The 14,353-nt window shown below is 35.7% G+C and overlaps 1 protein-coding gene and 3 long non-coding RNA genes across 20 annotated transcripts; 2 read left to right on the top strand and 2 right to left on the bottom strand.

The window, feature by feature from the left end:
* LOC137733570 (uncharacterized) lies at positions 1-2,033 on the top strand. The gene is made up of 3 exons (XM_068472705.2): positions 1-187; positions 490-659; positions 885-2,033. Exons 1-3 carry the CDS (start codon positions 66-68, stop codon positions 1,868-1,870), a joined length of 1,278 nt encoding a protein of 425 aa, XP_068328806.2. The 5' UTR covers positions 1-65; the 3' UTR covers positions 1,871-2,033.
* Positions 2,034-4,234: 2,201 nt separating this feature from the next.
* LOC148695459 (uncharacterized) lies at positions 4,235-6,231 on the bottom strand. Of its 2 annotated transcripts, XR_015964561.1 has the most exons (4): positions 6,072-6,231; positions 5,717-5,790; positions 5,223-5,622; positions 4,235-5,117 (listed from the first exon to the last, which is right to left on the bottom strand). It is a non-coding gene; the product is annotated as an uncharacterized LOC148695459 (long non-coding RNA). The 2 variants fall into 2 exon arrangements; XR_015964560.1 differs by lacking the exon at positions 5,223-5,622 and having other exon boundaries at positions 6,072-6,226.
* A 480-nt stretch (positions 6,232-6,711) lies between these two features.
* LOC148695458 (uncharacterized) lies at positions 6,712-10,915 on the bottom strand. 16 transcript variants are annotated; one of them, XR_015963898.1, is made up of 9 exons: positions 10,209-10,902; positions 10,079-10,110; positions 9,924-9,986; positions 9,467-9,542; positions 8,530-8,591; positions 7,446-7,550; positions 7,161-7,199; positions 7,019-7,052; positions 6,804-6,822 (listed from the first exon to the last, which is right to left on the bottom strand). It is a non-coding gene; the product is annotated as an uncharacterized LOC148695458 (long non-coding RNA). The 16 variants fall into 16 exon arrangements; XR_015963900.1 differs by having other exon boundaries at positions 6,806-6,822; positions 7,019-7,048; XR_015963897.1 differs by lacking the exon at positions 6,804-6,822 and adding an exon at positions 8,277-8,308 and having other exon boundaries at positions 6,909-7,052; positions 10,209-10,905.
* Positions 10,916-13,242: 2,327 nt separating this feature from the next.
* LOC148695457 (uncharacterized) lies at positions 13,243-14,043 on the top strand. The gene is made up of 2 exons (XR_015964890.1): positions 13,243-13,693; positions 13,844-14,043. It is a non-coding gene; the product is annotated as an uncharacterized LOC148695457 (long non-coding RNA).
* The last annotated feature ends 310 nt before the right edge of the window (positions 14,044-14,353 follow it).

Raw genomic sequence — 14,353 nt, 5'->3', positions numbered from 1 at the left:
GTTTCAGCTGTGTGATAATTTGGTGTTTTCTTGTTTAGTTTGTTGCTTTTGAGTTGCATAATAAAATGGAGAAAAAGCAAGTTGGGGAGCTTGTATCTGTAACCTTCACATGGAGGATTGAAAAATTCTCAAGGTTGAGACCCCAGAAGCATTACTCCGAGGGTTTCGCCGTCGGTGATTTTAAATGGTACGTATGTTTTAGTTTCTCCTCCGATTGAATCAATGACATTCTTCAGTTTCTTATATCCCTATTTTTCGGTTTGACCCAAAAAAATAAACAAATTACAACGAAGATCAACCACATGTCAAAGTTTAATCTAGAAATTACTGAACAAGAAGAATTACTAAACCAGATATGATAACCAAAAGTAGCAAAGCCATCATGTTCGCTTTCAGATAGATGCATGTAATAATAACATGAAAAATTTACTTGTGAAGATGCTAAATCATTTAGCCTAAATGTCTTTTTTTTTTGGTTGTTTATCTCAGGCAGATCGTTGTATATCCAAAGGGAAGCAGTGGAAATCCCGGAAAGCACGACCTGTCGATATATTTGAATGTCGCAGATGCTACAACATTGTCATCTGGGTGGAGCAGATATGCCCAATTCACCTTGACCGTCGTCAATCAACTTGACAGTGATAAGTCCATAACATTTGGTAATTTATATACACTCCACACTCTTCATCTTGTTTATTTCACGTTTGTGCACTTGTTGGTGTTTCTGGCACTTTGATTGCATTCTATGCAGTTTTTACTTTTCATTTTTCACAAGACTTCCGTACCAAACAATTGTCTGTCGGCTTTAGGTTATGGCATCGGTTGCAGTAGCAATTTTTCTATGACAGAAATGTTTTGTAATCCGCCGTTGTTTGATTGTACAGAAACTAAACATGTGTTCAGCGCAAGTAAAAGTGATTGGGGCTTCACATCATTCATGCCTCTAAGTGAACTTTCTGATTGCACCGAAGGGTTTCTTGTGAATGATGCATGTGTTCTGGAAGCCGAGGTTGCTGTAAGTCAGGTTGACTACACGAGTGCTTCTGAAGTCCATGAAACTTGGTTTTTTACACCTATAAAACCCTCAGAGAACGAAAATGAAAGGCAAGGACATTCAAATGTGGACGCTGTGCAATTTCCACATGTGCTTGCTTTTCTGGATTCACCAAGTTCTGCACAAAAGCAAACAATTGCTGATTCGTTGCAAGCTCCAATCTTTTCAAAAGCACTTACGACATCCAGTTCTTATCAAGTGCTTGCTTTCCAGGAAGAACCAAGCTCTGAACAATATTGCCCTGAGCCCAACGATAGCCCTGTTGAATCTCCCATAGTCAAGGAACATGAGCTAGCACACTCCACCCCACTTGGTGAGCTCATGGATTTCCAGGGTTTAGGGAAAATAGACAAAGATTATGTTCCATTTCTAGAGGAAGTCTGTTTGTTGCATCCTTCATTGATCGAGTGCCAAAGGAAGAAAAGTCGTGTGTTTACTGAATGGGCATTCACAGCTTTGGGTAGACTCCTGCACTTTTTGAAGACTACAAAGGGTAAGGATATGATCGAGGATCCCTGTGGGGAGCACCTTCAACTTTTATGGGAGGAGCTCGGAACCTTCAAATTTGACTTGGCTTGGTTGGAGCCTCATGTTCAGTCTGCTTTGGGTATGAAGAAGTTTGTGGAAAGGGAACGACATGTAACGGAGCTGAGAAATAATGTGGATGCTTGGGATATTGAGATCAAGAGGTTGAAGGCTTGGCTAACTGTTGCGGAGGTAGAATTTGTGGTTGCGAAAACAGACATGGGAGAGGCAGAAGAAAGCTTTGTTGCAATAAATATGGATAGTGAGCTCGGTTATGGCGGGAGGCATTAGCTGTCCTTGCAGAATTCTCTCTTTTATATGAAAAAACACATGCAATCTATGTATTACAGGCCAAACTCCCTTGCATGTTAGATGAATGTGTTCATGTTTCTTAACAATGGAGCGGGAATGCCCCGCCATTTCAGTTTTTGTTCTGAATCAAACTCCTCCAGCTGAAGTTAACTCACTCTCACTCCCCTTCACCCATCTCAACAATAGCAAAACCTCTGTATGTGGTGAGTGTCGGTGTGAGTCAACGTCCTAGGAGGATTAGGAATATAGGCAATGTCCTAGGAGGATTAGGGATGTAGGTGTGTTTCCTACTTTGATTGTAAATCGTTTAATATTCCTTGTATCACAAGGATTGGAGTTGTATATAGACCTCCCAACGGGAGAAGAAGAATAATACAGAGAATTATTAGAACTTTAAACTACAATTTTATCTTGGTACCATAGCAGGTTTAGGCTTGTCTTTTCTTCCTCAAACCTTAATCCCAGTGTACTGCCAACGTGAAAGCTTCCGTTGATTGACTAAGACCCCGACTGCAAGGTCTCGAGACAAGAGACGTGCACAGAAATCCCAAACCCAGAAAAGACAAAGAAAACCGAAACCACAACCGCTACTGCTATGGCTGAAGAAAGGGCCGTGATTCCAGCCACAGTCCCGACGTCGAGTTCGAATGAAATCCCAAATCTGGGTGCTTTGCCGTTTTGGATTCAAGTTAGGGGATTCAAACTACAAAATTTGGTCAAAGATGATGGAGGTAGATGCCGCGGGTTTGAAGAAGATGGGATATCTCAATGGGCAGATTTCGGCTGTCGAAGAAACCGATCCTGGTTTTTCTAAATGGCATACAGAGGATGTTATCGTCCGGGCTTGGTTACTGAAAACCATGGAGCCGCATCTTATATGGCTATTTATTGACTTACCGACTGCTCATGATATTGGGGAAGGCATTACTAAGATGTTATTTGACGGAGCTGACGAATCTCAGTGTTATGAGTTGAGGTGCAAAGCAACAAGGACAAAACAGAACGGACACCCAATAAATCCATACTTCGCAGAACTAAAAAGCTTTTGGCAAGATGGACAAGCGACGTCCAAATAGAATGATATGTGCTGCTGATTTGAGGAGCAGAAAAGAGGATCTTCAAAAGGATAGTCCTGCAAGAATGATTTTCTTGCAGGACTAGATGACTCCTTGGATGCAGTTCGCAACACTCTCTTACGAATGAAGCCCGTCCCTGGAATAGAAGAGTGCTTCAACACCATTCGGCGTGAAGCACAAAGAAAAACCACCATGCTTGGAGGAAAGGACAGTGATGGTGGCCCATCTGTGGCCATGGTCAACAAACCTGCCTAGAAATCAACGAGGTCAGGGAAAGACAAATAGAAGAGCCGCACAAGCCAAGGTGGCAAACTCGGGCCTTGGGCTTGCAGCCTTGATTTCCAGCAGACCAGGCACTTCAATTCAGAGTGTTGGGCTGGTTGAGCCTAAAGCCCAAAGTCTGGTGGGGCAGAAATCACTTGAAGGCGCTAGCAAAACCGCTGACGTTAGCGAAGCAAAAGTCCTGGGCCCATCTGTAGACTTCAAGCAGATTATGGAATCGCACCCGGACAACTTGGCCCATCAGCTATCTCTATTAAATTCAATTGCCTCGCAAGAACAAAACGACGATCCATGTAACACGGGCATAGCCTTAATTTCATACAGGTTGGATTATTGACTCCGGCGTTACTAATCTCATGACCTTTGACCACACCCTTTTCAATTCCACAACACACTACTAGAAATTTCCACTTTGTTGACAAAATTAGTTTGTTGGCAAAAGTCAAACTTCGTCGGCTAAGAGCCTTTCTCAACGAAAAATTTTGTCGGCAATTTTGTCGCTAAAAGCATGTCACGCTAGATCTTTCTAGACAAATCTTAATATTTCGTTGGCTCATTTTTAAGGCGACAAATCTCAGCCGTCAAACTGTGCCCGTCACCAAAACAACATTGTGACAAAATATTTTGTCAGCACATGTTTTTTCACGATGAAGTTATTTGTCGGCTTAGTCGGCTTAGTGATCTTGTCGCAACAAAACATTTTGTCGGCTAAGTAATCTTGTCGCGACAAAATGGTTTTTCGGCTACGTAGTCCTATGCCAACAAACTGGTTTGTTGGCTCAAATTACTTGTGTAGACAAAATAATTAGTTGGTTGAATCTTTTGTGAACAAAAACATTTGTCGGCTAATTGTTTTTGTGCCGACAAAACATGTCAAGTCCAATATTTTCTAATTTTTATTCACATTTGTTTTTAATAATATTTTTAACCATCACAAACAAGCAAGCTTAAGAGATCGAGAAGGGGCGTGAATGAAGAATTAATGTAGGAACAACATAAAATTCATGTAATATAAAATAATGTAAGGTTCACAATTCGGTTTAGTTACAAAATACAAAAAAATCTATATTTTCATTTCGACATTACTATAACATAGATAAAATATCCTTAAGTATCACCATTCTCACTATAGTCCTCATCACGTTGATATTCAGCATCATGAAATTGGGAAATGATGAGGATCATCATGAAACATTCCAGTATCAAACAATTGTAGAAGAAAAACAAATTAAAAAAAACTTGATTAGCAAACTTTAAGGGTGCTAAATATCATTGACACTAAGGAAATGCAAGGCCACACTAGAGTGGTATTTCTAAACAAATAACTTATGAAACCATAAATGTGTAAACAACAAGATAAAGATATCTACTAATCAAGTTAACTTACCAACACCATGCAGCATCACAACCTAGAAAAATTACATGTTTAATAGATACCAGGTAATAATGAAGTTAGCATCAACTACTTATATGTAATTCATCACTGTAAACAACAAGATAAACATAACAGCAAGGCAACATAATTCTCACACTCTGTAAACAAGGCAATATGATAAGTAGATGATTTAAATTCTTGAAAGGTCTATAATGTATATAAACATAACACTACCAACCTAGCTAAGTAGGTTATAACTCTAGAACATAAGCATATGCACCTGGAAACTTAAATAAACGATACTAAAGCATCCTAATTCATCACTGTTTATAATCTTTATCAGTGTAAACAAGAAGATATAGACATCTACTAATCAAGTTAATGCTCTAATATCAAAATTACTTGGCGTGAATGATCCTCACACTGGTCTCCATGCCGTGCTGATACCAGTTGTAAGCTATCTAGCTCAGAATTCCACTTAGCCATAGACAACCTGCAAGTGTTATAGAAAGGAAAAACAAATATATCAAACCTAAACCACAATATCGAAAAATTACATTGGAAATCTGAAATTAAAGTCAAAGGACATTGTTTTTACCAATATTATACAAATGGATGCCCAAATCAACCAAAAATTGGTAACCTAGATCGTTGATTACATTCATTACATGATCATTATCACTTCCTATTTCATTAATAGGTCGCGACACTGGTTGTGGGTTTGAACAACTTGAAACAGTTCTCAATCGTTCCCCATGATGAGTCCATGTAGTATAATTCAATGACATTCCATATCTACCCAAATCTTGCTGAATTTCTCTCAATGACTTCAATTTACAGTTGTTGCAATTCTGGCTTGGGCACTTAGTATAACCCTCAGCGTTGACATGTTTGCTTGCCGTTTTCAAAAATTCTGAAATCCCATTTAAATATTCCCTACTCACTCGATTCGGATTTCGTATCCATTCCCTGTCCATGGCATATAAAGTATCTACTCCCTGTTTACAAATTTAATTTTACATGCAACATTCATTAGGACCAGCAATCAAACAATGAATAAGATAGGCTGAGGGTGACGGTGTAACAACATACCTTACCAAAGGAAGCAGCTAGCATAGAATATAATCAGATTCTTCAGTATATAAGCCCAGTCTTGTAACCGCCCTCTGTATAGGAAAATTGAACAAATTTAGAGAGAGAGAGAGAGAGAGAGAGATATATATATATATATATATATATATATATATATATATATATTTATATTCCAGTAAAAAAATTGAATGGAAGGTAAAACAATTGCATATGAGAATTAGAAGGGGAAGAACCCACAATATACTCGCAAAAGAATCGAAAAAGAAAAATGAAAACCCTAAGAGAATTACATAGAAAACTGATGGGTTTATATATCAGAAACGTAAATTGAAGATGACAATTAGGAAGGAAAAACCTTTTTTAGGCTTTGACTTTGACGATGGTTTCGATTTCCATCGAAAGGAGGCTGTCGGTCTGTCTATTTGCAGCGACGGAGATGGAGGTAGAGAGGGATATGGAGGTGGAGAGGGAGAGGGAGAGGGAGAGGGAGAAGGAGTGGGACAGAGAGAGATAACCGCTTCGTGCGCTTAATTCTTAAATTTTTTTTCCTACTCCGCGCGTCTATATTGATACTGCTCTTTTATCCCGCGCGCGCCTCCTTTTAATTTGTTAAATAGTGTTTTCTTAAAGTTTAGAATTGTGAGTGACATGCATGGTACATTCAAATAGCACTGGCTAGCAATTCGTGCAATTAAATTTTGTCTTCTACTGATTTCTAATTTTAATAGAGGGTTCTGATTCGATTTTTTTTGTTATGTATAATCTTTAGTTGTTACTAGCAAGGATGCCCGCGCGTTGCTGCGGGAATGAAAATTGTATAACACGTATAGAAGTTCTAAAAAAATTATATACGTATATACAGTTGACAATACTATTTACATACATGTGCAAATTTATTTACAACTCTTATCAACAATAAGGAACAAAATAGGTGTCCATGGGCGAAATGAAGTTTATGGTTGTAAATTGTCATATTCCATACATGTCAAACTTCATTTAGGAAATTGAAACCATAAAGAATAAAGTGATAAACACACAAAACAGTTCACAATATGAAACCGTTGCTTCACTAAATAAGCAGTACCAACAAAATCATGCTTGTTTTGCTGCAAAAGAATAAAGTAGAGAAAGGGAAACAAAATATTTATTTGTTGTTTTATTATATGTGGAAAAAACTTGGAAGGAGAAGCGATAGTGAAAAGATCATATTTATTTCAAATTTTTAGACAGAAAAATAGTACAGAAACCAACAATGAAGGCACATTCTGAGAAAGTATTGATGAAACCACACGGTACACATACCTGCTTAAACCTTTCCTCCTTTTGCTCAGCCTGTCTTTGGAGTAGATTAGACAAAGGGAAAAATTGTGTTGCGCATTTTAGAACCTGATATAACAAAAGCATAACATAAAAAAAAATTAAAAAAAATAAAAAATTCCAGAACCTGAAGTGCCTTTTGAAAGCTTGGTCCTACTTTGAAAATCTACAAAGGGAAAACTTGTAAACCCAAATTAAAGCTTCTTCTCTTACTCTAAAGAAAAATGGAAACTTTATATGGAAAAAAATTGAAATTCTGCGTAATCAAAAGTGGATCAAAACTCTAAATAGATTATCTTAACGTGTAGGAGATCGTTGTTAGAATTTGAAAACAATTGAAACTTCATTTTAAAACACAGACTTAATCAATTGATTTATATTTAAATGGAAAGAAAGTAGTGGTTAGTTTTACCTATTGTTTGTTTAGTGCCGCTCAATTTCCAATTTGTATTAAAAGCTTGAATTTTTACTTTCCTTCCATTCCCCTGTGCATAATAGTCCAGTAGCTCTTGTTTACCTACAACAAATTGAAAACCATTTGGGGAAAATAACTAAGCCTTTTGTTATTAGATTCTTGGTAGGCAAAGCAAGAAATTTACACACAACAAAACTATTAAAACTTTAAAACCCAATTCCCAAATTAGGTTCTCGACTGGCTAATGATCATATTGGATATAAATTATCATCCCGAACACTGCAATGCTTGATTTTATTTATTTATTTATTTTATTTTTTTTTGGAACATTCTAGTTAATCATTATTTAACTGAAGAATACAATTCGTAGAACAATAATTAGCAGATAAAACTAAAGGGAACAAAATACCAAAATTTGCAGTTAACAACATAGAGCTAAGTGAAAAATACAAAAAATAAGGATAGGAAGGCAACCAAAATGTGACTCTTACCTGGGTTTGGTTATGCTTCTATCAACTGCTGCCCTTAACTAATGAAATAAGCAATCTCTTAACGTAGCACATTTAGTCATCAATCCCTTACACACACACACACACACACACAAAGATATTATGTATTACATTCTAATTTTTCTTTACTTACATTTTCATTCTATTTCTTCAAGTGTGTAAACTTACACTAATTCTCCATAATTTTCAGTCAATTCCATTGTAATTAAAATAAATATTGAGTATATACGCACTTATAAACACAAAAAATTCAGTTTTCCATACGAAAGCACATACGTCAAATCAATGTTCTTACTGTATTCATTTAATTAAATTATACCTCTAATTTATAACCTTTTTATTTCGCTTCATCTGCAGCTAAAACCAAAATTTAGACAGTCCCCAATATAATTCTATCAAATACCAGATAGCAACACCATGTAAAAGTTATATTGGGTGTCCACACCCGCACTTATACTTTACAAATAAATTTGAACTTTGAATCACTTGGGCTTCAAAAATATTTGCACATAAATTTGAAAGAAGATGAATAAATTAAAGAAAAATCATATCTACTGGCAATTCAGACTGACCTAGAGTTGCTATCGAGCTCTGCCGAAGACAACTCTGCACTGTTGACAAAGTCTAGAACAACCTGGAAATTTAAAGAGATCAAATTTAAAGCCAAATAAGCAATCATTTACTGAAAATCTTCACAAAAAGTGCTAGTTTCACAAATAAATGAAACCCAGATTAAATTTCTTGATTAAAACTAAGAACTTCTAAGCTTAAGAAAACCCATGAATCCAACCATAAAAAATATGCAAACTTTCACACTGGCAAACCATTCATAAACCAAAAATGATATCTTAAACAAAACACATGAATCCAACTCAAAAAAGCTCAAATTTAAAACAACCAACACAAATAAAATATCAAACATGGTTCATTGTCTCTCTTCGCATTTTAAATCACATAGTGTTGCCCAATATATTATCGTATTAACATTTCACATACTCATGCTTTAGATAAAAAATTATATATATGTTAAAATTACATGGACTGCTTTATCATGGTTTAAGAAAGCAACCACAAATCTTAGTATCTACATGTTCCTCAAATTATCTAAAATACTAAAGCAAAACCCTCACTTCTCACTACATGTTTAAGATACATGAAACCATACAAACCTCTTCACCATTCACCAATACCACTGGTGCTCAAAAACCAAAAGAAAAAAAAAATCATTAAATAAGATGGCTACTAACCAAAGCATCCTTTGAACAAATTAAGAAATTCAAATAAAATTAAACACTCAGAAAAAAAAAAGAAACACAAAAAAGATATGCATGAATTGTCAAGGAAATCAAGATACTAATAAATACAAAGATAAGTTTGAATTGTTAATCAAATAAATAAATAAGACAAAGCATTTCCAAATTATGTCTGATGAGTTAATGCTATGTGATTGCCCTGGATTCATCTTTCCATCCTTTTCAAGCCATGAGATGATTGCTTCTGGTGTATTACCAAGAATATGGAGGCTGCGCTGATAGTGGCCAATTGAGTTCCAAGACATGTTATTGAAGCGGTTTGCAGGATTGATCTGCCCAAACCCAAATCCTATGAAATCGATAACGAAGAAACAAAGAATAAAAGGAAAAATGTATTATAGCATACTATGTCCTGCTTCATACATATTTAACCCTTCAATTGAACACATTTCCTTTTCATCAAAATTAGCATGAATATAATAGTGCTTCCAGCAGAAAATAAAAGGAAAAAATGACAACCGAAAAAAATTGACAACCCAAGACATAAGTTTAGAACAGGCTAAACAATGACAACCCAACAAAACCAAAGATTTAATTAAATGAAGCATAATTCAGTAAATCTCATAATTTATTTATTTCATTTTTTGACCAATCAAACAAACCATCACCGGAGAAAGAACCAGCACCAAAAAAAAAAAAAAAAAGTTAAATACCTTGATCGCAAACAGCTTGCCAGGTTGCAGACAGAAAGGCCAAAATTCAAACAACTTCTTTTGCTGAAACCAAATATGAAAGCAGATCAGAAAGGCAGACCCAAAGCACGAAAAAAGAATCAAACAACATACAATCAGCAAAGCAGAAAACTCACCAAAAAACCTTAGATCGCATTGATAACTTTTCCTGAAACCAAAAATCAAACCGCATCGCACGACCACACACACCCAAACAACGAAAAAAAAAATTGAAATTAGACACGGCAAGAAACGCAAAAAACTCACCAGAGATCGTTAGTTTTCCGAGAAGAAAACGGCCGTGAATAATCGGCGAGACAAAGCCGCGAAGGACGGATAGCGAGAACAACGAAGGCGTGGGAGAGAGAAAAAACCTAGGCTCCAAAATAAGGAAAAGCTGAAAATGGTGAGAGAGAGAGGGAGAAGCGTCATAGCGGCAGTGGCAGCAACAGCAGCACCGCCTGAAGTATTCCTACTGGTCGAAGCAGCAGCAGAAGAAGAAGATGAGGAAGACGATGGATGTTCTTCCATTGCAAAGAGAGAGGGAAAATTGGGGGGAAATTAATTTCAGAACCCTGATCCTAATTTAGATGAAAAGGTAACGTACACATGAAGGTCTGAGGAAGAAGGTCCCATGACGATGGATTTAACTGAGATTATGAAGAGGAATGGGGTGAACAGCGCTGGGGCTAGGTTGAGAGAATGGAGAGAGAAGTCTCGAATTTGAGAGAAATGAGAGAGAAACGGTGCTAGGGTTACAGAGTGAGAAAAGGGAAGAACGGGGGATTTGATGGATGGTTATCGAGAGAGCAGGGAGAGAGAAAGAGGGAAAGAAAAGGCGGTGGCAATTTTGTAAATAAAGTGAAATTCGGCTCAATCCTATGGACAAAATTACCCCCTAACTTTTGGGAATTACCTTCCTAACCCAGCCCAGATCTGATGGTTTTGTTGTAAATAGCGTGAAATCGAGGGGCAAACAATTGACTGTAGCCCAATGAACAGTCAATTGCTCCCTAGTTTTAGAATAGAGAATGTGCTTTGACCCTAATAATTATCTTTACAAATCATTCATATCATACATACCATTAAATTTTTTAAGTGTTATATGTACAAAATAAATAAATTTAAATCTACTTAATAAATATATATATACACACACCATTGAACTTGATAGGATACAAATTCTACAAAACTAACTTGAATGATCCAACCGTCAAACTTGTTTGTATATCCATCGAGATCGCATCACCAAAAAATCGCAAAAAAAAAAAAAAACCATTCAGAGATTAAGTAACAGGATAAAACTTTTCAACGGTTATCAATGAAAAATCACAATTTAACGGTTATTTTAACTCCGATTTTGATGATTTTTTACAGCTACACTCCTTGACCCTATACGAGTACAATGAATGAAAATGAATGAACTCAATCTTCAATTTAAAATATTTACAGTAGTGGATACCACACAAATCTTATGTTATACTTAATGAAAGTATGAATAAACTCTTAAGTGTTAGTGAATCTATTATATTGATGGGATATGCATTCTACAAAACTAGTTTCACTGATCCAACCGTCAAACATGTTTGTATATACTTCAAGATCTCATACACCAAAAATTGCAAAAAAAAAAACATTCAGAGATAAAGTAATGGGACAAAACTTTTCGACGGTTATCAACGAAAAATCACAATTTAACGGTTATTTTAACTCCGATTTTGATGATTTTTACAGCTACACTCCTTGACCTTATATGAGTACAATGAATGAACGCGATCTTCAATTTAAAATATTTACACTAGTGGATGCCACAAAATCTTATGTTATACTTAATAAAAGTATGAATAAACTCTTAAGTGTTAGTGAATATATTATATTGATGAGATATGCATTCTACAAAACTAGTTTCAATGATCCAACCATCAAACATGTTTGTATATACTTCGAGATCCCATACACCAAAAATTGCAAAAAAAAAAACATTCAGAGATAAAGTAATAGGACAAAACTTTTCGACGGTTATCAACGAAAAATCACAATTTAACGGTTATTTTAACTCCGATTTTGATGATTTTTTACAGCTACACTCCTTGACCCTATACGAGTACAATGAATGAATGCGATCTTCAATTTAAAATATTTACACTAGTGGATACCACAAAATCTTATGTTATACTTAATAAAAGTATGAATAAACTCTTAAGTGTTAGTGAATCTATTATTCTAATGGGATACGCATTCTACCAAATTAGTTTCAACGATCAAACCGTCAAACATGTTTGTATATACTTTGAGATCACATACGCCAAAAATTGCAAAAAACAAACATTTAGAGATCAAGTAATGGGACAAAACTTTTCGACGGTTATCAATGAAAAATCATGATTTAACGGTTATTTTAACTTCAATTTTGATGATTTTTTATAGCTACACTCCTTGATCCTATACGAGTACAATGAATGAACTCGATCTTCAATTTAAAATATTTACATTAGTGGATACCACAAAATCTTATGTTATACTTAATGAAAGTATGAATAAACTATTAAGTGTTAGTGAATCTATTATTTTAATGGGATACGCATTCTACGAAATTAGTTTCAACGAGCGGGAAAGACCCCGCCAAGTTTTTTCATAAATAAGAATCCTTGTCAAACTGAAATCGGATGGCGCGAGAGAATAATATGGGAGGGAAGTCGGGATTAGCAAAATATATGTGATGAATTTGGATTTCGCAGTCTCTAAACGAGGAGAGGCTCCCCGCCTCTTCCTCTGGTGTTGTGGGATTTTAATTTAATTAATTTTTTGGTCATTTGCTTTGCCTTCCATATAGTTTATAGTGTGATGTGCAGCATTGGTGTAGGCTACAATGATATCGGAAGCTTTAGGATTGAGAGCAACCCCTAAATTGATTGGTAAATCAAGTATTGGATGCTAGCGTCAGCTAAATCCTCTCAAAAATTGGTTTAGTTAGTACATATTTGTATAATATTTTGATAGAAAATGTGTTATATTCTCTCTGTATTTGGTTCGCAAAGGGAGGGCAACATTTTTCGGGCTTTGGATGTTAAAGACTAAAGATGGTTTTACTTTGTTAACTAGCATGTGGTTTGGTGGGGTTTGGTACGTATGATGGAACTAAAGTGTGTGACAGAAGAATCACAGTTGGTATAATAGTTGACAGTGGATCATTGCACGATAGACATCTTGCTGGATGGGTTGTGCTTTTACCAACCTCAATAAAATTATATCAGAATCATGCTGTCTGATAACTCTGTTTTTCTTTTCTTTTTCTTTTTTTTTTCTTCTGTTTGTGGTTTTTAGTCTTTGTCATGTAATTGGTGTGGCTTTGCTAGGATCTCTGTTCCGGCAGTGTGTGATTAGTGCTAATGGAATTTGATTAATCGCTTGACCTTCACTTTTAAAAGGACTGTTAAGAAGTTTTGTGTCAATTTGGTTGTGATGGTAAGATTACTGCATGTAACATTGTGTTGTGGCATGTGAGTGCCAAATTATTTTCTTAATTTAATTTCGGAAAGAAATGCGTTTAACGGTAGTCCTATATGATGAAATTAGCATCCTAATAAGTTGGGAACCTAAAACAGGATTGGTGTACTCATAAATTCCTACTTTTCTATACCTTATTCCCCTCTACTTGCACCGGTTGTGACTTTTTTTCTTTTTTCTTTTAGGTTCTATCTCATGAGTTTGTCCAGGAGAAAGTTCGTGAACGAAAGAAATCTAATCGAGAGGTATTTTCTTTTTGGCATATATCATGAATTATGTTTGGGTGTTTAAACAATATTTGCCTAAAAGTATACTCTGTTTTTAGTGGTATTTCAAATAAGGTAGCTTCCCCAAACACTGATATTTTGGTTTTCTATTGGTATGTGTGAAACCAGCTTGATTCAGGTTACATGGTTGAGGGTAGCGGATGGTTAATCATGTTCAATAACCTTATTTACAGGGCCATTCACTTAAATTTTGGTTTCAAGTTGTAGAAAGACGACTTTTCATTCTTTCTTAATATAAGCTTTCATTACAGCTTCAGTTTCACATCATTCGTCATTGGATTTGCTAATATAAGTTTTTAGCGAGACAATCTTACTGGTGAATTGTTAAATGGTAGTGAGATAATCTGTGCTAAACGATTAACCTGCTCAAACAACGCTTTTACTGTGTTTTGCTAATTGCTAAGTGAGGTATGTAGGCTGCAGGGCATATATTTTACCATCTTAACAGCAGGGGCATAATATGTGTAAACTGCAGCTTGCTTCTGTTTCTTCAGTTTCGTATGGAAACATACCTTCTGCTTATTTTTGCCTTTGAACAGTTGTGGTTACAAAATTAGCTACTTGAACAAGTCCTCAACACTTTCTGTTTTTAATTACCTGTTGAAATGGCTGCCTACA

This window comes from Pyrus communis, chromosome 7, assembly GCF_041283825.1.
Source record: "Pyrus communis isolate YQ-2024b chromosome 7, ASM4128382v1, whole genome shotgun sequence".
Classification (NCBI taxonomy): domain Eukaryota; kingdom Viridiplantae; phylum Streptophyta; class Magnoliopsida; order Rosales; family Rosaceae; genus Pyrus; species Pyrus communis.
This window is presented reverse-complemented; position numbering and strand designations above follow the sequence as displayed.

What these genes read in the sequence shown, in the direction of transcription:
- LOC137733570 (XM_068472705.2), top strand. Translation starts at nt 66, where the DNA reads ATGGAGAAAAAGCAAGTTGGGGAGCTTGTATCTGTAACCTTCACATGG. An exon ending in GCCGTCGGTGATTTTAAATG is followed by an intron (nt 188 to 489) that starts GTACGTATGTTT and finishes TGTTTATCTCAG; the next exon opens with GCAGATCGTTGTATATCCAA. An exon ending in TGATAAGTCCATAACATTTG is followed by an intron (nt 660 to 884) that starts GTAATTTATATA and finishes TTGATTGTACAG; the next exon opens with AAACTAAACATGTGTTCAGC.